Consider the following 23,235-nt stretch of genomic DNA (forward strand, 5'->3'; position numbering starts at 1 on the left):
CGGATGTGTTATATCTATTTTTTCAAATTACTGTCACGCCTTAAGAGCGGATTGTACGACACGCCGAAATGCATACGCATGCAGAATCTGCTGATCCACTTTCTTCACGAAGTGTCGTAAAGCCGCGCATTCTAGTACGCCACGTCGGATGCACGCCTTATTCCGACGGTATCGGAACGTCGGGACACTTGGAAGAAAGAGAGGGACAGGGAGAAGAGAAGCGTTATCTGCTTCCAGCAACAAAGTTTTCGTGCTCCCGACGTATTTTTCTGTTTGGGTTATATAAACCTCACCTCACAAACTGAATGTTTCGCGAAGATTACCTGTCAGAATACGTATTTTCTGCCGCCAAGTAAATTTCTCTTTCGGGCAGGCTGCGAAAATGTTTCAATGCGGCAGGGATAGTCCTTTTAGAAATTGAGCGTATTACTCTTCCCCCATATCCTTTCTTATTGTTTCGATTTAACATAAGAAGGATGCAGACACGTCGCAATACGAAGAACATTGAGTGCATAGTGGCGAGTGAGACGCCTGAAAATTATTGTTTAATGCAACTCCCATTTTCTGCTCTGTAACTAATTAGTTTCTGGGATTTTAAACTATTATTTAATATGAACAAAGTGTTGGGTATTATTTTCAAAATATGAAAAGTATTTGTCTTATATATTGATAAATATAACAATCGTAATGTTTGCAATAGAAGAAATTTTTATATTCTACACATACATACGCGGAAAAATAAATATAGAAATTTTTAGTAACGCAGTCTTCCGATAGTTTATTTATATTGAAAAAGGCAAACCAGGACAAGACCGGACAAGTACAATAATATAGACAAATAAGTGACAATTGTCATGTTTATTGTTGAATTTTTATTGTGAACAGAAATAGTGAAAGAGAAAGAGAAAGAGCTAGTGAGAAAGAGCAGAACACAAACTGTAATGCTGTCTCATTCTTGCTGTCTAACGAAGAATCGTAACTTGGTCCTAAGTTCTCCTGAGAGTGTCGGATCTCTCGCGGTAAAGGTAAACCATGAAGCGGTGGAATTACGAGTTGCGTTCTAATACTTCATGTGCTTCTCTCTAGTTACAATTGCGACATTGCTACAAACGCAGTTCTGTTGACTGTATTTGAGTGAACAAACTATTCTCAGTGCGCTCTATATTGCTTTATTCTTATAATAATTTCTACTTAACATGCATACACTCTAGATAACGACTATGATATATATAGGTATAAGTAAGAGATAACGTAATTATACTTACAGATACGTGCCACAAGCATAAATCACGCTAAATTTTGAATTTATTAGATACATATTAATCATGGATTAATGATATTATTAAACTCATTACATACATCTGTGTATATTATCACTTTGACTGTCACATATATTTACATTCCTTTGGGTATTACATTTGCATAAATGACGATTTGATTTTCCATTTAATTCAAATTTATATTTGTCCTTTATACGTGGATAATGTAAATGAAGCAAAAAGTAAGTCTTTTTATCATATTTCAATGCAATAGTTACGACTACAAATGATGATTTATTATAGGCCTGCTATGACAATCAGAATATAGATATTAATTATTGTTTGACAAAACAACTCCACTGACACACACATACACAGAGAGTATAGATTACGTCATATAATCAATTGATAAGCTTAATAGGTTAGTCACATAATTGAATTGCAACATTTGAGATGGCGATATAACTGCAATCGTAAGATTATTTTCTTTGTTTTGTTCACACACATTTTGCAACATTTTAAAATCGGAATATTTGATATCGTATAAATTATTTATATCTGCTTTAATATTCGTATTTCTGATAGGATTAAGAATTTAGTTACACGTACTGAAAATTTCGTTTCAAAATTATTAGCCTCATTTCCATCATTATTATGTCCATCATATAAAAACGATCTAATATAAAATATTAGGATTTTCTTCTATGGCTGTCTGCGTAATTATTTATTCAATCGCATAGTTTCTAAAGATTTCTAAAAGCTAGAAATATATCTTGCTTCCCATATAGTGGTTTAACAATAACAACGAAGAATATCCAACCACAGATGCGAATCATATTTTCGATTTCTACGGTTTCGCGCAGATGGAGGAGTTCAATGGAAATGTGGTTATCTCTTTGTACGACAGGACCCGTTTACCGTTTAACAGAATTCAGCCAATTACGTTAAACGAGAAGTATCTAACAAGATTTTCAGAGATCATACTGTTCCACTTCTCTTTCAAAATACGATTATATTATTTTTTATCCTTTTGAGAATATCCACAATTTTCAAACTTTATTGTGCAATTATAGCATATTGAAAAAATCACGAGCATTAAAAGTCTTCGAAATTTGATATGGCAATCGTGAGATGTAAAAGCTTATTTTAATTATCCACAATTATCTCATATATTTATATATAATTAATTTACAATCAATATTTATTGGAAAATTATAAAACAGTTATGACAATTAATGACTTATATCAGTATTCATTTATTGCATGTATTTAACATTCTGGTAAACAAAATGCTAACAATGTTGATAGAGTTTGCATATTATCTAATCGATTCTTATTATGCTTGTGCACATGAATATTCTTGAGTATAGTATTTTAAATTTTGATAAACTATGTGAAGTATTGCGATACTTTAAACGCAATTGCCTTTGCCTTTACAATTATTTTAACTACACGAACTAATGACGAACGTTAATGGACTATAAGTAAGCTTTTATCATCTGATTCGTCATTGCTTTTTTATACGTACTTACACGTTCGTTTTATGTTCATATTTAGTTGTCATCTATATATTATTTTCATTGTAGTTAATACAAGAAGAGTTAATGTTATATATTAATATTAATTAATTTAGTATAATTTTGTTAATAAAATAGAATTATTTTTTTAATTATTTAATTATTATGTAATGCAAAATATAGAATTAAATGTTATAATTGTTACTTACATTTTGCATTTAATATTTATATAAATATTAATAACAAGAAATTTATTATAATACAAAGAAATTTATGAAAAGAATTAAAACATTGAAAATTTCGATGATTAAATTATGTGTAAGCAAATATTACTATAAAAATCGAGTCAAGTATTTATTTGTATATGTATACAAGCATGATACAAAAAGAGAGAGGGGAGATATCAAGGAAAAGTTACATATGTACATAGAACTCAGTGTATATATCACTCTGATAATGCACTACCGAGACAGAGTGAGTCAACCTTTCCTGACAATCAGTCGCCTTCGCAATGACGAGCTATTCGTTTCTCCGAGCTGCATTCAGCGTTATTTTCGCTGTCACGTACGTCTTTGCTAACGATACGTTGTCTTTTCCTCAAGGTTTTTTGTTAGGCACAGCTACATCTGCTTATCAAATAGAAGGAGGTTGGAATATAAATGGTATGTTAATACCAATACTGTTTGTTTATTAAACATTAAAACGTAAAAGCATGAAACATATTTATTGGTGTCTTAGGCATATAAACGAGATTCGTAGAATATGCCATTCTCGGCAAATTTGCAAATAATTTATAATGCATTTAATTTTAAAAAGGCAAAGGCGAAAGCGTTTGGGATCGATGGACACACGACAATCCAAATCTCATACTTGATCATAGTAACGGTGATGTGGCTTGCGATTCATATCACAAATATAAAGAGGATGTACAGTTATTGAAAGATATGGAGGTATGTTCCGCGTAGATGTATTTTATTAGAAATAATTTAGTGAAATATCGGCATACAATTTTAGGTTGACTTTTATCGATTCTCTGTCAGTTGGACACGTATCTTACCGACTGGTTATCCTAACGTGATCAATCAAGATGGAATCAATTATTACAAAAATCTTATTAACGAGCTTTTAGCAAATAATATCGAACCGTTTATTACTTTGTATCACTGGGATCATCCAGAATATTTAGACAAAATGGGCGGATGGACCAATAGTTTAATGGTCGAGTGGATATCCAATTATGCGAGAGTCGTTTTCAAAGAACTTGGCCCTAAAGTTAAATATTTCACGACGATCAATGAACCTGCTGATGTTTGTCAAGGGGTAGCAACAGACAAAGTAGCACCAGGTATCTTATCGATTTATCTATCGCAACAATAGATACGTAACGCTTACCGAAGATTGTTCAAAGATCTACAATAAAATGTGCTTTCAGGAAAGAATTTAGGCAGCCCTGGCAAATATTTATGTATGCACAATATTCTGAAGGCGCATGCCAAAATTTATCATATCTATCAGACGGAGTTCCGAAAACAACAAAAGGGCCAAGTTGGCATAGTTATATCTTGTCCAGGTGCATTCCCTAAAACTCCTAACGATACTGCGGCAGTAGACGCGATTTTCCAATTTGTATGCGGATGGGTAGCACATCCCATTTTTTCAAAAACTGGTGATTATCCAGAAATCATAAAAGCTCACATAGCCGACAACAGCAAATTGGACGGTTATCCAGCCTCGCTCTTGCCGACATTTTCACCAAAATGGGTGCAATATATTAAGTAAGAAACCTATAATATGAACAATTGATTCGTTAATGTTCGTATACAAACAAATTCGTAAGTAATGATCAACATAGATACACAACTATAATAATTTTTTAATGTGCACGTAATCATAAAGTTTTTTATACTTGCAAATTTTCCTTTTTTAAATATTTAGAAATAGAGAAATTTATATTTATATTTTTTAAGGGGTTCTGCGGACTTTTTCGGGTTAAATCATTATACTTCAAAGCTTGTGGAAACAGTGCCACGAGTAGAAGGGGAACGGTGGTACGATTATTCCGGTGTGAAACAGACCATAGATCCATCATGGCCAAAAAGTGCTGCGGATTGGCTCAGAGTTAGTTAGCATGGATGATGCATACTAATTGCATGTATCAAACTACCGGATATCAATTTTCGTGAGCTCGAAACTTCTGTTTGTATAGGGCTCGCGCGGAATTCATTAATTTGACCCTGATAACACATCAGGCGCAATTAAGTCGTACAGATGGTTTAACTTATTATTATGAATAATTCATTCTGTGAATAATTCATAGATCGTACTCAACGCCATAAATTGGAAATCAGAATCGAGTGTATTTCAGAAAATATGCATATTCCGAGCATTCAACAGAATTGAACATAAACGATGAAATTATAATCGATTGCGGAAAGACGAATGATTAACTGTTGCACAATGTGTTGTTGCAGATATCTTGCATCTGATTAGATACACCGATATCTTTTCTTGCATATAATTTCTTACATATATAACAAACAGTTTAGAGTAGTAGTTTTCTTGACAGTGGCATACGAGAATATTATTTATATTTGAAATAAGTTATGCACATTTTAGGTTGTTCCCGATGGATTACGACAAGTTATTAACTTAATTTCCAAACAATATGATCGTCCTCCTATCTTCGTGATGGAGAACGGCTTTGCCGATGAATGTTGCACTTCTGATTCTTCAAGAATCTCTTACTTACGTTCTTATATGAAGGCAATGTTGTCAGCTATTTACGAAGATGGATGTAATGTAAAGTCGTATACCGCTTGGAGTTTGTTAGATAACTTTGAATGGGCAGACGGTTACAAGTGAGTCACTATTATTTATCGCGTTTTGCTGAATTCTAAGTGCTATCTGCAAAAAAATGCCAATGATTTACATATTTGATTAAACGTTTTAATCAAATAAAACGATTTAATCGAGCGCAATTTTCTCCGATAGGGTAAGGTTTGGATTGGTAAACGTCGACTTCACGAATCCAAATCGAACAAGAACTCCAAAATTATCGATGAACTGGTACAAGACTGTTATTAAGACTCGGAGAATTGATTCTATTTTTGAATCACCAGATGTGGTGAATATTCCTTAAGTATGCAAAAAATAAATATGTATGTATGCACGTCAGGTGTTACATAAAAGTATTACTCAGACGTAAAAAGTATTACTCAGAGTTGCATTTCTAAGAAGTGTTTAAACTAATTACTTACAAGTCGCATTATATATTCATTTTCTCATCTGAATTTACTATGATTAAAATTATAAGAAATTATGCTATACAAATATACGTATATTAATAATGCAAAAATGTATTATTCTGCACATGAATAAAAATATCATCTTGATATCTATAGAAAAATTACTCAATGCAAGCTAGAAAAGATATATGTATAGTATAGGCAGGAAGAAAGGAGATAGAAATATTTTAAGTAATACTAGTTCCGATAATGTATGTGTAGAATATTCCAATCTACGATCAGACGAATCTCACAAGAAGCATCAGAGCAACCATAGCAATCGCGATTCGAGAAATAAACGAAGCACCGCTTTTCAAAAAGGAGTAATCGCATGCCATTACTCCCGGGAAATATCTTTCGCCATGTTCAAAGCGAAAACCTTGGTAAAGTAACGAGAACGCTTTCAGCGAAACGAAGTAACTCATTATGGCATACGGTCTGTTATTTTTATTCGCACGAACCTTCAATCCAGTGAATTTCAGCGGACTTTGAACAGTTCCTATGCGATAAGTGGAAAATTTTAAACAGAAAGAGCAATTAAAATAAATTTAGTGAATATCAAATCCATTAATTGTATATAATCAGGACTTTTGCGTTGCTTTAATACTAAAATTAATTATAATATATCAGAAATCTTTTCTTTTTTGATACTTTAACAAGCATTTGTCTAACTTTTATTTTGTTACTATTAAGAGTTTATCGTCTTTTTATTTTAATCAACTTTATGGTATAATAAAATGATGTGAAAAATTATTTTTTCTGTCTTGTGAAGTATAATAACAGTAAAAAAAATGGCATAACAATTCAAAATATACACAATAATTTTAAAAACGAATAACGGTCCATCTTCCGCTTAATCTGTTGCCGGGTTTGTGCTTCTGCGTTGGTTAGATCGAAATGCCAGTAAGTGAGATAAGGCGTTAAACAAAAGGGTCTAGGCCGGCACGGCGATGCTGTATAAATGCTTCGGTGCCTATCTCGTTTATACAGCTTTCTATGCATACCGACCCTGCCGGATAATAAAAAGAAGGTAGGACGGAAATAACAGATCGCGCTTCGGCAAGCAAAATCTCGTGTAATTATCCAAGAGCGCCGTTGCACGTGCACTCGTATCACGTTCGTCGATGCTCCGCGAAATATACTCAAAGCCTTGTAACGAAACTGATGAGTGCGATATATATATATAAGAATGTTCAAGATCGACGGCACCAATTTGCTCGGCGTGCAATTACAAAAATGTCTATTAATATTGAGCTTTACTTTGCCGAGATATTAATGATGTTCATTCCATTACAATCAGATCTCAGTGTCACACGCAGGTAATATCAATGCGAATATCGAGAGTACGTCATTACTATAGTTACCGCCGGCCATTCGTCAGTATTCCCAGGCATCTTTGGCCGTTCATCAATATCGGCTAGGCGGGTGTTAATTGTATCTGCGCGATGTGTTTACTGCAGTATCCCCGTGCAAACAATAATTTACGCATAATTGGTATAATTTGGATAACTCGTGGCGTATCAAATTATATCGTGTAAACACGCGCAAGCCCATCTGCGCGTGCATAGTCCGCAACTCGATAATTATGTATTGGTACGTATTAAACGGGTCGCGTGAGCAGAGTCGATATTTTCGACGAACTACTAAGAGGCATCTAGACGGGAATATGCATATGCGCCGCAACAACTCGGGTTGCTCAAAGATCGTTTAAATTCTAATGTAAATATTGTATGTGTACAATATATGCATGTAGACCGAAAATCCGTGCTCCGGAATCCCGTGGGTGAGATTAGCTGTGCGCTGCGCGCAGAGCCGAACAAATTTGTTTGTAGTGGGACAAGGCCGAGACTCTGTTTTGACGCTTAATTTTATTGCTCGAGATATGATAAAATGAGTGATTATATGTTGCTGGATTTTACGATTTCAGCAGAGCAAGTAAAAAATTTCGGAGAGAGTAAAACTTACTTTAAAAGCTGTGTAGAATTTTCCTGTCTCTTTTGCTTATAATGCTCACGACCTGAATTTTTTATTTTGCAAGTAAAAAGATAAGATGTCCTTGACGTGTCTTTTAAGCAAATAATTCTGCAGGTTCTGCAAGGCTTGTTTTACATTAGATGGATTAAATTTACGTCGTAAAAACCTCGTGTGCACGATAATACTCTTAATTGCGTAAAAGAAGTGTTTTGCGCGACGATAGAAAATACGAAAAGACTTTCCACCATTCGCTAGAAGAAAACAATAATAGTTATCTCGCCAATGTATTTTCGCCGTGAAAAACAACCGATTTCAACCGTAATGCGTTTAATCATCAAGGAGTGCTCGAATCTCTCTTTCTGTACGCCACTTACTATCCATTCTTACTTTTCCTACACCTCACAATGTTGCAAGCTGATAGCGCTTCAGCGAGAAGCGCAGAAATATATCGGCAAGGAAGCTCCGAGGAAAGTGATGAGAATAAGAAACTCCTATTCACTATCTTTCTCCCTCGTTCAGAAATCTTCTCCGAGTCCCATTTCATAAACAATCTAACGGAGGCGGTATACTACGACGGACGCTCAATGGCAACCGCTTTTGTGCCCAGGGGAATGCTAGGAGCGTCAAGAGAAGAAGGAGAGAATGAGAGGGGGAGGGGGGTTTAGTTAGACGTGTCCGTGAGAGGCGAATCCGTACGACGATGTCGGCGTAATTGTGTAACTTTGTGGCTGCGATGTACGAAACAATAACCGCCGGGCAAATCGCATCAAACAATACCACGGCAGATTGCATCTCGCCACGCGCGACGCGCGTCTCTCCTTTTTTCGTGCTGATCTCTTTTGTTCTTGGCCTTTGCGTCGACTTTCGCCGTGTCCTTCCAACAAATAACTGAGCGCTTCTATCGTCCCGCGAAATCGTGATTCTTAAAGGCTACCACCTTCGGTGAATCCTAGCTAAGAGGGCCGCGCAAGAGGCGGCGGATAAAACGCGTTATCGGGCACAGAAACGATTACGCCTCTTGGTGCACGAGTTTCGAGTAGGCAAGAGAGCGAGGGAGCGCAAAAGGACGCTCGACGAGAAGAAAATGTTCTTTCCTATCGCTTTCTGATAACCTCCCGAGGATGCCGCCATTGCGATAAAAAAGAGGTCTCGATAATGGCACGAGAAGATAGAAAGAATAACTGGACAAAAGTCTATGTACATATTTACCATCTACTGATCTATATTTTATTGCCTTTCACAAATGCGTAATGCGAATATTACTTAATGTCACAGAAGGATCAAAGACATTTTAATTATGTTAATATATCTTAATAAGTAATCTTTTTTACTTCATGTTATTAGTTTTTTTTTAAATTACTTTAAAAAATATTTTACTCGTTCTATCTGTACCTATAATTAATTTTTATGGGAAGTTAGTAAAACGCAGTTATTTTAAAATATTAGTTTACTAGAGTTAATGGAATTTGTAATCTCAAAAGACACGCTTGCAACACATATTGTATATATTACTATATTTAGTTAATTCAAAATGTAATAATTCATCCACAAAACATATCCCATTTGTTACAAGCTGCCATCTTTAATTATGCATTTGCATCACTTCCATTATAACTGTCCTATGCATTATTACACGAAAATCAGACAGACAGGGACTTTCCACTACGGCAACGTAATTATTTAGCAGGCATGAATTACGTTTCAGCGAACAATTATTGATAATAGCGATATAATTTTAAAACTGTGCGATCCTATTGCGACAATTACGCAACGTCGCTCGTGGTGAACGACGATCTGTTAGAGCGTTTATCAATTTTTTTTAATACGTAACGCGTACGAGATATATTTGATAATAGTTCAGTTCTCAGAGTATACCGTGAGCTTCGTATATTTCAGAAAAAATGAAAGCTACAATGATGTGGCATTATAATATCAATTTATTATAAATCGTAATATTTACAACAAAATAGTACCACGTATTTCAGTATGACGTAATATTATGCATGCTGAACCATGGGCTGTTTTTTTTAATTATTCCTAATAAAGTTAATCGGTAAGAAAATGCCAATTATTTGCTATGATGTAAACGGATTTATTATATTTTCGAGTGCGCAATAATTTTAAATACTTGCAAATGTTATATGTAATGCATACATAATTGAAATCCTAGAATTATATTTAAAATTCATAAGATGTGTAATCTTAATGTAATTCACTTTGTTCTACATATAAAATTTATACATGCCAAATAGCAAATATTAATTTTAATTTAATAAAAGTTAATTTTCTTTTAATATTGATTATCATTTTTATCTCTGATTAAACATCTCTGATTAAACATTTTGTATATTATATACTTAATTACTAATATGTAAAATAATAACAAAAATTGAGACTAATATGTACAAGAATGATAAAAAATATAATTTCCAATTGATTACAGTGTAACAAAATCTGAACTTTTACGTTTCAAAGAAAGATGAGATATAAATATCTCAGTAAATTGTTGATATCTTATTTTATTTGTTATTTGGCAATATAAATGAAATAATAATTATGTTGCACTCACTAAAAATTAATTAATTTTTTTCTTAGTATCTACTGACGTTTTTGTAAAACAAGTAAATGATATTTTTATCAATTTATAAATAATTATCAACGCGCTGAGTAATATTATAAATGTGACAATTGATAAAATTGCTATAATGTCCGTGTCATATCTCTTATACCAAGGTTCATTAGCAATGCTTGTATGAAGATGGAGAGCACTCTTATGACGAATAACAAATTCAATCCACCAAATGGTATTTTCCAAAAGATTATAAGGTTTATCTTCATTCAATGCTTTAAGTTCGAGCATTCTTTCTTTATATCTAGAAAATGGGAATAATTATTAGCATATTTAAAAAAATATGTTGCTCTTTCTCTACAATTACACATTTTGATTGTGATTATATAAGAATCTTATATAATTACTACATATCAATATATCTGATTGATATATAATGATATTTGTTTGAAAACTACGTTTTTATACAAAAATATCGATATTTAATATTACATTTAAGAGATATAATTTGTCGTGTAAAGAGATATTTGTATAAAAAATGATTACCTTTTATCGCTTATTATTTCAATTATAGATGCGTTCAAATCTTCTTTTGTAATACTTATAACATTTAATTTCTTTGCAACTCCAAGAGTTACCATTTTTAAAACTTGAGTAAATTGATCGGCTAATATCGGTAGTCCTAATAGTGGTACCGCATAGTGAACAGCTTCTTCCGTACTTTGAAGTCCACCTTGGTATATAAACATTCTAATATTTGGATGAGCTGCGGAACAAAAAATATAACATAATGATAGAAAATGAAAAAAATGCATTTCTTATTATGGCACTATGTTAATTTACCAAGGATGCTTTGTTGAGCAAACCATTGAGCGGTGTAGATATTGTCAGGTTTATTTGGCAATTCCTTATCAAGCTTCCACACGATTTTGTATGGCAAGCTTGCAAATACATCGATAAATATATCTAGCACATGGTTGGGAAATGATGATATTTTAACATTCGTGCCTAGACTCATGTAAATAAATCCATTCGGTGCGTCTGCCATAAAGTCTTTAAGATCCTAAAATAAGACAATTATTGTCACATATTTATGTTAAAAGAAGCAATATCTATAACAATATAGCAATAGCTAACTTTTGAAGAAACAAACGTCACACTATAATATTAAAATATTAATGATATTGTTTAAATTAATAATTACTTTCGGTAAATCTGCAGATTTTTTTGAAACATGTAAGTTTCCAAATGGTATAAAATTAGGTGTTGTTGGCCTGACAAATGAGAGAACTTCTTGTTGATTATAGAGAATAATACTTATGTTCCTCTCCAGATCACTTATGTCCGGTATATTTTTTCCGAGATATTTTTCTGCTAACATTTGCTGATGCGGATAGAAGTTGTTTAATACATGATATAAGTGATACCACTGGTCGATAAAATTCGTAATTCTTTTCCACAATGATAAATTCAAATCGGTGTTAACTCGCATCTCCCAAGACGAAGGGTGTGATGGCAAAACGGGTATGCCTTGAAGATACATATTATAACTGACCAATCCTAATGACAATATACCTATAAATATATATAATATAAGTATGAGACAATGAGATTTTTATATACAATTATTTAAACAAAATTTGAAGTTTATACAAAATGATTATATTATATATATGTATCATTTATATTTTATAATATAAAAAGTAATTAGGCTTTCGATATGTTTGGCTTCTACGATTTTTCTTAACTACACGATAATAACGCTGAGAATAAGAATGAATATTAAGCGAAACGGGTGAGAATATTATATTCTTCGGTTGATTTTGTGTAGAATTATTGTAATGAATTATTAATTTAGAGCTTAACTACAGAAATATATAATGTTAAAAACTTAAAAATTGCCATAAGCTATAATATTTGTTTTTGAGAAAAAATTTACTAAAAATTTGTTGTTTAAAAAAAACAATTCTGTATAATAATTTCTATCACTGTTCTTACCTATAAGAGGTGCATTAAATCTATGTGCCAAGGCATATAAGCCAGGTGTTATTAGAACTTCTGCGATAACTACGTCGAATTTTTGGTCACTGTTTGGTGCATACATCTTACGTACTTTGTCATGTTGATAAATATTTTCCGTTATTACATGGCCCATAGGCTCAATTTGCTCTTGTTGTGTTGTTATCCACGTTTCACCATTCAGTATATTTTTAAGAAAATCCAGTCGTTGTATTTGCTCGTAATTGTGTTTAAAGTCGATTTCTGTCAAATTTGTCAAATTGCTATTATTAATTGGATCCGTTGTTAAAACGACGACTTCATGTCCCCGTTGACTCAAAGTAATCCATATCGGTCGATAAGGGATTTGATGACTATAGGATGGTATTGGAATAATCGCCAAGATCCTTGCAGCTTCTATTGGTACGGCCATGCATAGAAAACTAGCCATCCAAAATGTCACAATAGCAATCAATCCCATTTTCCGTTTTCTAAATAATAAACAATAATAAACGTGAAATGAATAAATACGTGAATGATATAAATTCAACAGTCTCTGTTGGAAATCGTCAAGACGATTTTTCCACGACACTTAGAATAAAATATCTTTTCCTTACACTGAGAAAAATGGTTTTATTATATTAACAAAATTCTTCTGGTTGACCGTATTTTAGTCGAACGAAACAGAATTTCTGGTTATCGTCACAAAATTTTACACCTTATATCAACACCGTTTGGTTAACTTTACTATAAGGATTTGAATAAGTGTTTTCTTGTTGGATCTACAAAACTTCTTGTTATATTTACATCGCAGCGCTCTGCAACAGTTTTGTCATCACTCACTAAACGGTTGATCAACTGTTCGCCGCATTCATTTGTTACACTGCTACTGCGCCCTCGCTACTCGCGGCGTGTATCGCGCGCATTAGATCTTTCGCGAAGCAATGGCGTTAAGTAGTCGGAACAGTCTCAACTGAGCTCGCTAAAGTTTTACGCGTCGTGGAATCCATTACGGAATATTAGTTAGGCCGATGGCAGAGAACGAGAAGTAAGCACTTATGTCTGTCGTAGACGTCTGTCGTGGACGTATGGTAAGGCAGAGAAAAACGTAAGTCGTGAAAGGTTATTGGATACGTGTGGAAACGACTACGACATACATAAGTTTTTACGTCTCGGTCTCTGCCATCAGCCTTACATCCGAAAAGTTTTATGATCACGTGGTGTTTTTTTTTTTTTTAATGAAATATATGTATATCAGTGATGTAATGTGTTTCCTACCGGGCTCGGGAGCCGGGAGCCCGGTAGGAAACATCACATCACTGAGTATACTTTAAACCAAAATATATTGTTAGTATTTTACAAAAACCACACCTATCCGAACTTGTTTTTTAACTACAAAGTTGTGTTAACCTAACAAAACGATATAGTAAAGTTAACAAGAAATTCTGGTAGAGTTTTGTAAATCTAACAACACAATGTGGTAAGGTTTACAAGAAATTCTGGTAGAGTTTTGTAAATCTAACAACACGATGTAGTAAGGTTTACAAGAAATTCTAATAGATTTAAACAGGATGAAATTTAACAGAATCTTCTGGTAATTCCAACAACAAATTTGTTTCGTCTATTTTTGAACAAACGTACTAGTAGAATCAACCAGAATTTCTTATAATACAACAAAACTTTTTTTCCAGTGTAATTTTTTAGAGTTAGATTATTAATAATAAAACACTTTTTTGTCTAATGTATGTTAGCTAGTAATCGCGTACAAATTATATAACTTACAACTTGCGCGTATAAATATAATCTACAGAACATCTAACGAACATTACGGCGCAATAATACATGATATGTATTCGTAATGGGACATGCATTATCTGTAACAGACGTAATTAGGTATTCACATTTACAATACATATTTTTATATTTAAAATTCGTATATATTAATATCGAAATAATAAATATAATATTGTTATGTAATAGGTTTCAATTTATTAGCTAGCTTGGCGACTAATATGCTGCTCAAATTCAATACAACAATTTTCAAAATTTTTAATAAATGACATTAAATTCTATCATAAATTTCACCATTTGATAAGGAGATTTTTTACATTTTTCTGTTACATATGATTGCAAGTCATAGACTGCATTTACATTAGTTATCTAGAAACATTATTATACGTTATCATAGACTACGTTATTATAAAAATATCTATCGTTATAACTATTAATGTGAAATGTTGTGTAATCACTATTTTATCTCAACTATGTTATAACTGGTATTATAACTGAAAACCGACGCATTTACACAACATATTTTTTATTAGTAATTATAACTACAGTTTTTTTAAACTTGATCCTGATAATGACGTTCGTGTAAATGTAGTCATGGTCAATTAGTGTTTGGGCAGAAAGTGAAAGCAATGGTATTCGTGTACGATGCACGTGCGTATCTGATGAACCATGGTCAACGAAAAACTTGCAAAATCAACCGACCGAAACTGGTTTCTTTCTTTCATTCTTTTCCTCTTTACTTTTCACGCTACCTTTCTTTATCTGATCACGCAAACTGGCCCTCGTTTTTCTTCTCACCGCAAGAAAGTGAAATCTTATCATTAGCCTGTCACCGTAACTTGGAACAACAGTTTTGAAAGCATACTACACTATAAAATTCTGTTATTGTTTGCTGCTATCAAAAATTTCAATACATAATTATTTCAAAATTATTATACAAAATGTAAAAGATAGTATTGCTAATTTCAAGAAATTCGCTAATCATAATGATATATACACTCAAAAAAATATTTCGCTGATGTAGTTAGATTTCTAGATATCGCAACAAGAATGTATCGCTATTTTTCGTATCTGTGAAAACATTGTTTGTCACATATAGAATTTATAGCAGTAATGTTCTAGCAATAGCTTCTGAAAAATTTAAGTACCATTGCTAAATGTTATTCATTGCATGATCTAACACGTGATTGATCTTATATAGATAGGCGCTTTAGAGAAACTTTCTTTTTAAAGTTCACAAACAATACAGATATATATTCTGTTTCTGTCATCTAAACTGATTAAGTAATTACATATGCAATATCACAACAGTTGCTGATCATTTATCTGTTTTAGTTAATTTTTTACACCTAGAAAATTTTAGCTATTATTGCAAGATCATTTTTTTGAGTGTACCGATACATATAGGCAAAAAAACTTTATATTACCTTGATCGAACGTTTATTTTTCTAATACCAAATTTTTTATGCCAGAACAAACGTGAATAAGCACTTTTAAAAACTCTTGAGACACGAGAAGAAGTTGGCAAGACAACTAACAGTCCAATTGGCAATTCACTTAATAAAACACTAAAGATAAAGATTAATATTTACAAAGTTTTATCAAAGTATAATTTTTTATATGTTTACAATGCAATAAAATGCTTATGTTAACAATAATTATATAGAACTTACTTAAACGTTTCACGTACGCTTCACACGAATGAATGCTGATTTTCTACGATGCAGTGTTTTCAGATTATTGGATTCTCCCTCTGCGGTAGCAACATTTATGACGTATATGTCTTACATAACACTAATCATAGATTTTGCAAAGCTGTCAGATATACTGACGTGTGTTAAGTATTCGGAAACATATAATAATAAATTCAAATTTTGGTTTTAGAATAAACATTACAATATATTAAATATACGATGGAAATTTTTACGTATAATTTTGGTATATTTAATGATATTGTGCTATTAATTAACTACTTGCCTTACACTAACGAGTGCTACAGATTTTATGCCTAATTTGAAAAATATGAGTGTGTATACATAATAAACACGAGATATTCATGATTGCTATGAGCGCTAAAATATTGTATCAAGAGAACGCTGTTGTGTAATGCTTGTTGTCTTAAGCTTATTGTCTTAGCTCGTATCTTTTTCATTTTGCATTCTGCATTTTTTTTAACAGAATTTTCCATCTTTAATTAAATATTAATTAAATAACATCAAAAATACCTATATAGAGAAAGCAAAATACAATAAATTCTGCTTGTTTTATTTCAAATGATTATTCATTTATGTGGAACATTAAATTTTTCTTTCTTATCTTTTCTACAATAAGACGATTTCTACAATATTTGTGCCTTTAAATATTATGATTCCGTGTTGTCAGTAATTCTTAATGAATGAGCTACTCGTTTGTAATGACGAATGCCTATATCAAGTACATTGTAAGTACTTAGAAAATTACGAGAACTTCTGTAATCCACGATATTATTGAAGCTCCATATTTCCGACATCTCAAGGATAAGTTCGATAATAACGATAGAAACATTATGGCGGAAAATGGCATTTTCTGCGTTAGTGCTGTACATGATAAGAGTCGTAATAATAAAATCCACATTAATCTTTCACGAAACGCTCGTGGAAGAAGGGGGGATGGGCGCTCATCGTGTTTCAGCCCGGCACTGCGGAACTATTTATGACTCTAGTCCATTTGTCGAACGTCACGAGGGATATCCGGAAATTGCTTTAAACGCGTAATGGCACGTCCGCTTTCAGAGTTTACCCCGGTTTGGTTACCAACTGCCATAATAAAAACGTTGATATTGTCCGCGATGGCACTGCCGGCGTGCGTGACTATTGCGAATTGACGAAAACGATCATCAGACGTCGACAGATAGACATTCCTTCTCCTGGATGTAAAGCGATTTCTAGCAATTACACGCAAATCGTATGGCTAAATTCTATCTGTATTAAGTTCTCTACACCGACTGCCACATTCTGCAGAAAGCAAAGTTTGAAGGTATCGGAGCATTGTAAACTATTTTGATATATTTAAAATAATTCGTGCGGCAAGAAACATTAGAATGTAATAATCGATTAGTCGACCCTTTCGATCCTTGTGACGGACAATTGAAAAGTTTTATATCACGAAATATAAAATAATATAAAAATATATAAAAATTGAATCTTTGTGTTAAGTGGTACGCTTGTGAATTAAATAAGTAAAGAAGTTTCAAGCGCAAATAAAAATTTTTTTTTAATATGTTATTAATATTATCAATGTTATCAATGTTATCAAAGTATTGATATGTTATCAATATTGATAATACGTTGCGTATAATTTTTTAAATTAAAATCAATGACTTGTAATATGTAAAAGCAATTATGTTGGCTTATGTTGATATCACGCTAAGTTTAACCGAAGATATTTCCGTTATCGCCGGGATTCTTCTGCAAGTTCGGCGTACGTTTCAGCAAAGCTGAAATTATTAACCGCAACTTCCATATTGTGTCTTGTGTAGAACTGGGTGGCATAATTAAGAGGACTCCCGCTGTCGTTGACTAGCACGTGACTCGACCTCGGTACGGCCTGGTACATACATTTTCAGACATGCAAACCGACGCTGTGAAACCGACGACGTGTCTTAGGTTCGGCTTTACTCAGTTATCTAGATCTAGTTACGAATTTGCATTATGGGATAGGTTGTCAGAATTGCTCCACAAAATTGGGGAGGATCCCTCGCGTTTGTTTAAATTAACCCTTTATCGATTTTTTTATTCTTTTTATATTCAAGGGTTTAAATGAAATGATTCTAAGAAAACAAATCTCTGTTTAGAAAAGAAGCTGACTAATTCTAAGTCAAGTCGTATAACATTCCTGTATCTAATATATTTCTTTCTATATTAGTTTTTCCGAGATTTAACGCGTACAAAGATGTTTGCTCTTGGAATGTGAGATGAAATACGAATTGCACATGTAACACTGATATTCGAAAAAACCCATAACGTGTAACTGATAGTCATGAACCTATTAGTTTCTTGTACGAATTTTGTTACGCAATTGAGATACTTCGCAAATAGTGGTTGGAAATATGTGATGCACGGAAGTGCATCAGCTAGCGCAGCGTACTGCTGCAACATGAGAATGCAAACGTGTTGCAAGCAGGACTTTTAACATCGCTCTTAATACGACAGCGAGCGGCGCACGCAACACGCACGGTTTAGTACGGATATATTTATTCAGTAGTTCGCTATGAAGAGGGTCATCCGCAGCGCGCGGAAATAGACGACGATACCACCTGCAGGGTTTAGAGGCTTTAAAAGCGCGGTAGTGCGGTCGGCGAGGGGAGGAAAAGACGCGAAGGGAAGCAGCCCGCCGACTATCGCATCCTGTAAATCATGTATAATTGTAATTTATACCGCGCATCATCCTATGTTAATTACAACGGGGAGCCGCGTCATGCCTCGGCCACGACGAAACGAGTTTGCGAACGCGCCGCGACGCCAGGATTTACGAGCTTCGCGGAGGGAGAACCCTCTCGCAGCGAGAAGGTTCGGTTGCATCGTTCCGGAATATTTTCTCTTTTCTTCTTTTTTTTTTTTTTTTTTTCTTCCGTTCGTATTCGCGTTTTCTTTTCTCTTTCTCTCGCTCTATTTTGTTTCTTCTCTCTCTCTTACGCCGGAACCGCGCGATATCCCGCGGATTGCGACGAACAGTCGGCGCAAACGTAATGAACGACCTTCGGAGCTTTTCCAACCCACGCGAGTTCACCCGGCGGATAAACTACGAAATATTATCCCGTCGCATTCTGCCTCGGGGATTGTCAACTGACGTGCACGCTACGCATGAGATACTTGCCGATGTATATCGCATGAGTTATGAGCGAATGAATGCAACTTTATTTCTTTCTCGCGGCCGCACAATGCGCCGAAGATGTGCTGCGATGTCATTTGCGCTCGCAAACATATGTCTTATGCGCCAAATTTTAATTAAAACTCTCGTCAAATTTATATGGACGAATAGGAGCAATAGGTCCTTCAAAGCGAAATAAAATATGAGGATACATCTATGTATAAATGAAATAGACGTATGGAAAAGTATGGCTACATAGGAAGTTGAATGCAACGCATACTCATTGTCAGTCTTACATTTTGCCGCAGATTTCGAATCTCTCGAATTTCGGTTTTGCGCAATGATACGTGCATTTTCAGTTGACTGAGCTAAATTTTTATAGTTTCATTTTTTTCTTCATCTTTACCGCTCATTCGATCGAATGCACTCGCGGGGGTTCGGGCTTGAGCGCAGACACAAACGATGTGCCGCACACAAACGCGAATACGATGCAATCGGCACGGAATGGCGTAAGAGAGTACTCGAGAGCGACGGACTAGCCTCTGGCGGTAAATGGCGGGCGAAGAGCCGGACATTCGATGCCTCCGAAGCTCATCGGTTCGCAGCTGACGTGTACAAGGAAATGGCATTTAACGGATTAAAATCAGCCGTCCGGGGAGCTAACGTGCGAGAGCTCAATAACGGCCGACCGGAGTTGGATTTTTGCGCGTTCGATTTTTTTCCGAGACCGCCGATCAGGCGGCACGCACGACTTATCGATTTTGTTATAAAGCACCGCCAATGGGTGCGAGCCGTTTTATGTATTGCGTATTGTTTCGCTGACGCGATGAGAAATTATTCAGCAAAAATGCCGTACATGGCCGACGAAAAAGTACTATCGTGCTAAGTATATAAACACATAACCCCGTGATTGACGTATTGATCAATAGCGTGAACTTTATAGGGAATCTAAGTGACGATCGATGGATTGTAGTGTGAGAAATTGAGAATAATATCTGTGCGTCATCGTAAATTTATAAAAATATCTTTCTAAAAAATTCTATTTATAATTTCCGATTAAGTTTAATTTAATTTGTCTTGTGCCAATATTTCACTTTTAATATTCCACTAATAATAATTTTCTAATTAATAATGTGAGTAAATTGTCTGCATTTAAAACTGGTATTAGTAAATGTGCTTCTCGAATAGATACGAGTCGATGAACTTTCACTTCACTTACTTCACTCTTACCCCACTTTGAAGGAGCAAGTTGAACGTGCCATCGAACGTGCCACTTCTGAAAAAAAAAGGATTAACAAAAGTCGGTGTTATCTATATGAAATACACCGTTGCAGAACCGCACAATATTTTACCTCGTGGCGACCATCTTTTTTCACATTCGGCAATACTCTATCGGAGAGTATAACGAGATTTCGGGATCGATGACGCTAACGGCGGGCGCCATCATTGAATTTGCTAACGAGACCCGTGACGATACCACGCCATCGACTCAGCGGAACTGTCATTAAAAAAAGCCAGTTATAGCGGGCCGCCTGTACCAAGGGAAAAACACGCAGTCCCGCGATTGCGGCAAACGAAGCCACTTTGAAAACGGCGAACATAATCGATACGTCTGTGCCGTACGGGCAAACGAAACGGATGGAAAAAGCTGGACGCGGATTAAGCCGCGGCGCGCAATGTCGTTGACAATTCAGCGAGGTGAAAATGTTTTGCCGGCGTATCTGGTCGCGCCAGCTGTTCCGTATGGCACCACCGCCGTCGATACGTACGCGTATTGGGAAAGATAATTCAATGTGTAACAAATTGCTCTTTGACGAACTTTCGTGTCTCGCGCGCCGTTGTGGACCACGACTGACTGTGACTGGACAGCCGATTCGTCTGTCGAGTCAATGTTTGCAATGCTTTGCGTTTTCCTTTATCGCGTGAAGAGTTTTAATTAAGTCTGGTCGTCTGATCGCTCGAAATGTGCTTACTCTTCTTGGTTTAATGTGGTCATCTCTATTTATAGGAGAGTTTATCTTCAGCATCACGTTTTTCGTTGTATTAGTATCTGGAAACGTTCCTAATAAATGAGGTAATCTTCGCGGCGCATTAAACGATTAATTAAATTCTTTTTTTCTTATTTATTTGAATTATACACGGAAAATATAGTAAGATAATCGTTCTACGTGCGATTTTGTCGCATTAAATTATTTACTACAAAGAGATCACATTCCTAAAATAATGTGACTTAATTATAATGGATGTTCTACGAAAGTTTGATTTTAATGCAAATTATATAACGGCACATGAAAACATGGAAACTAGAAAATGTTCACGTATTTTACATCAAATGTGGTTGCAAAGTTTTAACATTATAATATGAGCATTATTCTACAATATGCCATAAATGAGCAACTTTTGCAACGTATAGAAAACAAGAATGTAAAAGTTTTTTTTTTTCAATAGAACGATATAATTTATATCTAATTGCATAAACGTATGTATGTGTGAATGTGATATTGTTCTCATGAAAATAACAGAAACCTTCGCTGTGGCGGTGGTTCTAATGCGACGTCGTTTAATCACATACAAATCATTTTACTGTAATTTATTTCAGCTTAATCACCTAGGCCATTCATTTTTAACGAAAACTTCATGACGTAGGGACGTAATCACACGTCGTTCTATATACATGAGAGAATTTTTTGCCGGCACGCTAATGATGCTCTCGACAAAAAATTCGTGCGACATTATCATAGTCGAAATTATTAATATATTCCGTAATTTGGAGATGAATCAATGTTTATGTGTTTGCAAGATAAAAAAATCATTAATTTATAATAATAATATAAAATTCATAATTTTTTACAACTCTCCGATGATTACGAGATGAATATTCGTAAAATATGAATAATGATACCATGAAACTTTTACATTTTTATTTTTTGTATTGTTCTTGTGTTTATTTAATATCAATTACCACATTCAATTTTATTTAAACTTGTTATTCTAATGAGTTTAATAGCTCAATAAATCCGTTCTGTCAGTAGATTAATTTGACACCCGACATTCTTTGCGAAAAGGATTTGGACGAAGCGTCGTATCATCCGGCGGCTGGACAAAAATTGATCCATTTATGAAAAGGTCAATTTCGACGCGCCGAGCCACTGACGTCGTTAAATCTGATTGCCGCCGCAGCGTCGCGCAATTCTTCTCGACGGCGACCGCCGCGCATTCACGATTAACGGCGAATGCATGCCGGCCGCGTCTGCGTTCTGTTTGGCCCGACGCTAACGAACTATGAATTCCAAAAGCAAAGAAGTAAAAACAAAAAATACAAAGAGAACGCACTGCGGCGGGGCGGTTATTCCCCGCGAGCCGTGACGACCGAAAGTTGCGGTCGGAACTCAATGAATTATTCACGTCTGTTCTTCGCCCAACCGATTTCGTAGACGAGAGTGTCCGAGTGACGGGAAGAGCCAGCCCGACATGCAGCTGCGAGTGGCCGAGCACTGGTTCACGATAACGACGGCACCAGATGGAAATTCCGTTCGCCGGCCGGCCAGCCGACCGTGCGCGACTAAGGTGTTTCGCACACGCATGCTTGGCATGATGGCACGTGAACTAACGCGAGGGCTCCGCGTGTGCTCACGCCCTCGGTCATGTAAATTGGCGAACGTAAATACGCGGCCCACACGCTCTGCAACAAGCGTACATACATACACACGCGCAGCACCGGCCGGTTTATCTAGAGCATAACCCGACGACCCGCATTAATCGTCGTCGTCAATCAGAGGAACCCGTCACCACTGCCGGAATGCGATTAATATCGATCAGCTTGCGTCTCTACCGTGAACGAGCGATATCGACCTTGCGGAGAATCAGGCTGCTCACAGTAATGGCTTCCGCGCGATACGACGTCGTTTACGATGTTACGAGCAGAAACTGTATAAGCATGTAAGCACACAGAAATTGGTGATAGTTTTGAGAGAAATTAAGTGAGAGATCCGATT

At 35.0% G+C, this 23,235-nt stretch overlaps 3 protein-coding genes across 10 annotated transcripts in view; 2 read left to right on the forward strand and 1 right to left on the reverse strand.

Moving 5' to 3' along the window:
* tsl (torso-like) overlaps positions 1 to 23,235 on the forward strand; it is a 311,116-nt gene that overhangs the window by 53,778 nt on the left and 234,103 nt on the right. The gene's annotated exons all lie outside the window — the stretch shown is intronic.
* On the forward strand, positions 3,232 to 6,168 carry LOC105669977 (myrosinase 1-like). Its single transcript, XM_012363215.2, has 7 exons — positions 3,232 to 3,438; positions 3,593 to 3,726; positions 3,791 to 4,121; positions 4,209 to 4,551; positions 4,744 to 4,894; positions 5,393 to 5,634; positions 5,768 to 6,168. The coding sequence occupies exons 1-7, from the start codon at positions 3,288 to 3,290 to the stop codon at positions 5,913 to 5,915; spliced, it is 1,500 nt and encodes a 499-aa protein (XP_012218638.1). The 5' UTR covers positions 3,232 to 3,287; the 3' UTR covers positions 5,916 to 6,168.
* Positions 9,645 to 16,994, reverse strand: LOC105669975 (UDP-glucosyltransferase 2-like). 7 transcript variants are annotated; one of them, XM_012363206.2, is made up of 8 exons: positions 16,066 to 16,994; positions 15,820 to 15,960; positions 14,384 to 14,475; positions 12,602 to 13,092; positions 11,808 to 12,178; positions 11,447 to 11,666; positions 11,150 to 11,369; positions 9,645 to 10,907 (listed from the first exon to the last, which is right to left on the reverse strand). In XM_012363206.2, the coding sequence occupies exons 3-8, from the start codon at positions 14,470 to 14,472 to the stop codon at positions 10,610 to 10,612; spliced, it is 1,689 nt and encodes a 562-aa protein (XP_012218629.2). In that variant the 5' UTR covers positions 14,473 to 14,475; positions 15,820 to 15,960; positions 16,066 to 16,994; the 3' UTR covers positions 9,645 to 10,609. The 7 variants fall into 7 exon arrangements, with proteins under 7 accessions (XP_012218629.2, XP_012218632.2, XP_067214715.1 ...); XM_012363209.2 differs by lacking the exon at positions 14,384 to 14,475; XM_067358614.1 differs by lacking the exon at positions 15,820 to 15,960 and having other exon boundaries at positions 16,066 to 16,084.

The sequence above is a fragment of the Linepithema humile genome, chromosome 7, assembly GCF_040581485.1.
Source record: "Linepithema humile isolate Giens D197 chromosome 7, Lhum_UNIL_v1.0, whole genome shotgun sequence".
NCBI classification, from domain to species: Eukaryota; Metazoa; Arthropoda; class Insecta; order Hymenoptera; family Formicidae; genus Linepithema; species Linepithema humile.

Coding starts and splice junctions, on each gene's coding strand:
- LOC105669977 (XM_012363215.2), top strand. CDS start 3,288: ATGACGAGCTATTCGTTTCTCCGAGCTGCATTCAGCGTTATTTTCGCT. Junction 4,552..4,743: donor AAATGGGTGCAATATATTAA/GTAAGAAACCTA, acceptor ATATTTTTTAAG/GGGTTCTGCGGACTTTTTCG. Junction 5,635..5,767: donor GAATGGGCAGACGGTTACAA/GTGAGTCACTAT, acceptor TTTCTCCGATAG/GGTAAGGTTTGGATTGGTAA.
- LOC105669975 (XM_012363206.2), bottom strand. CDS start 14,472: ATGCATGTCCCATTACGAATACATATCATGTATTATTGCGCCGTAATG. Junction 12,179..12,601: donor ATTTAATGCACCTCTTATAG/GTAAGAACAGTG, acceptor ATATATTTATAG/GTATATTGTCATTAGGATTG. Junction 11,370..11,446: donor TGCTCAACAAAGCATCCTTG/GTAAATTAACAT, acceptor TTTGTTCCGCAG/CTCATCCAAATATTAGAATG.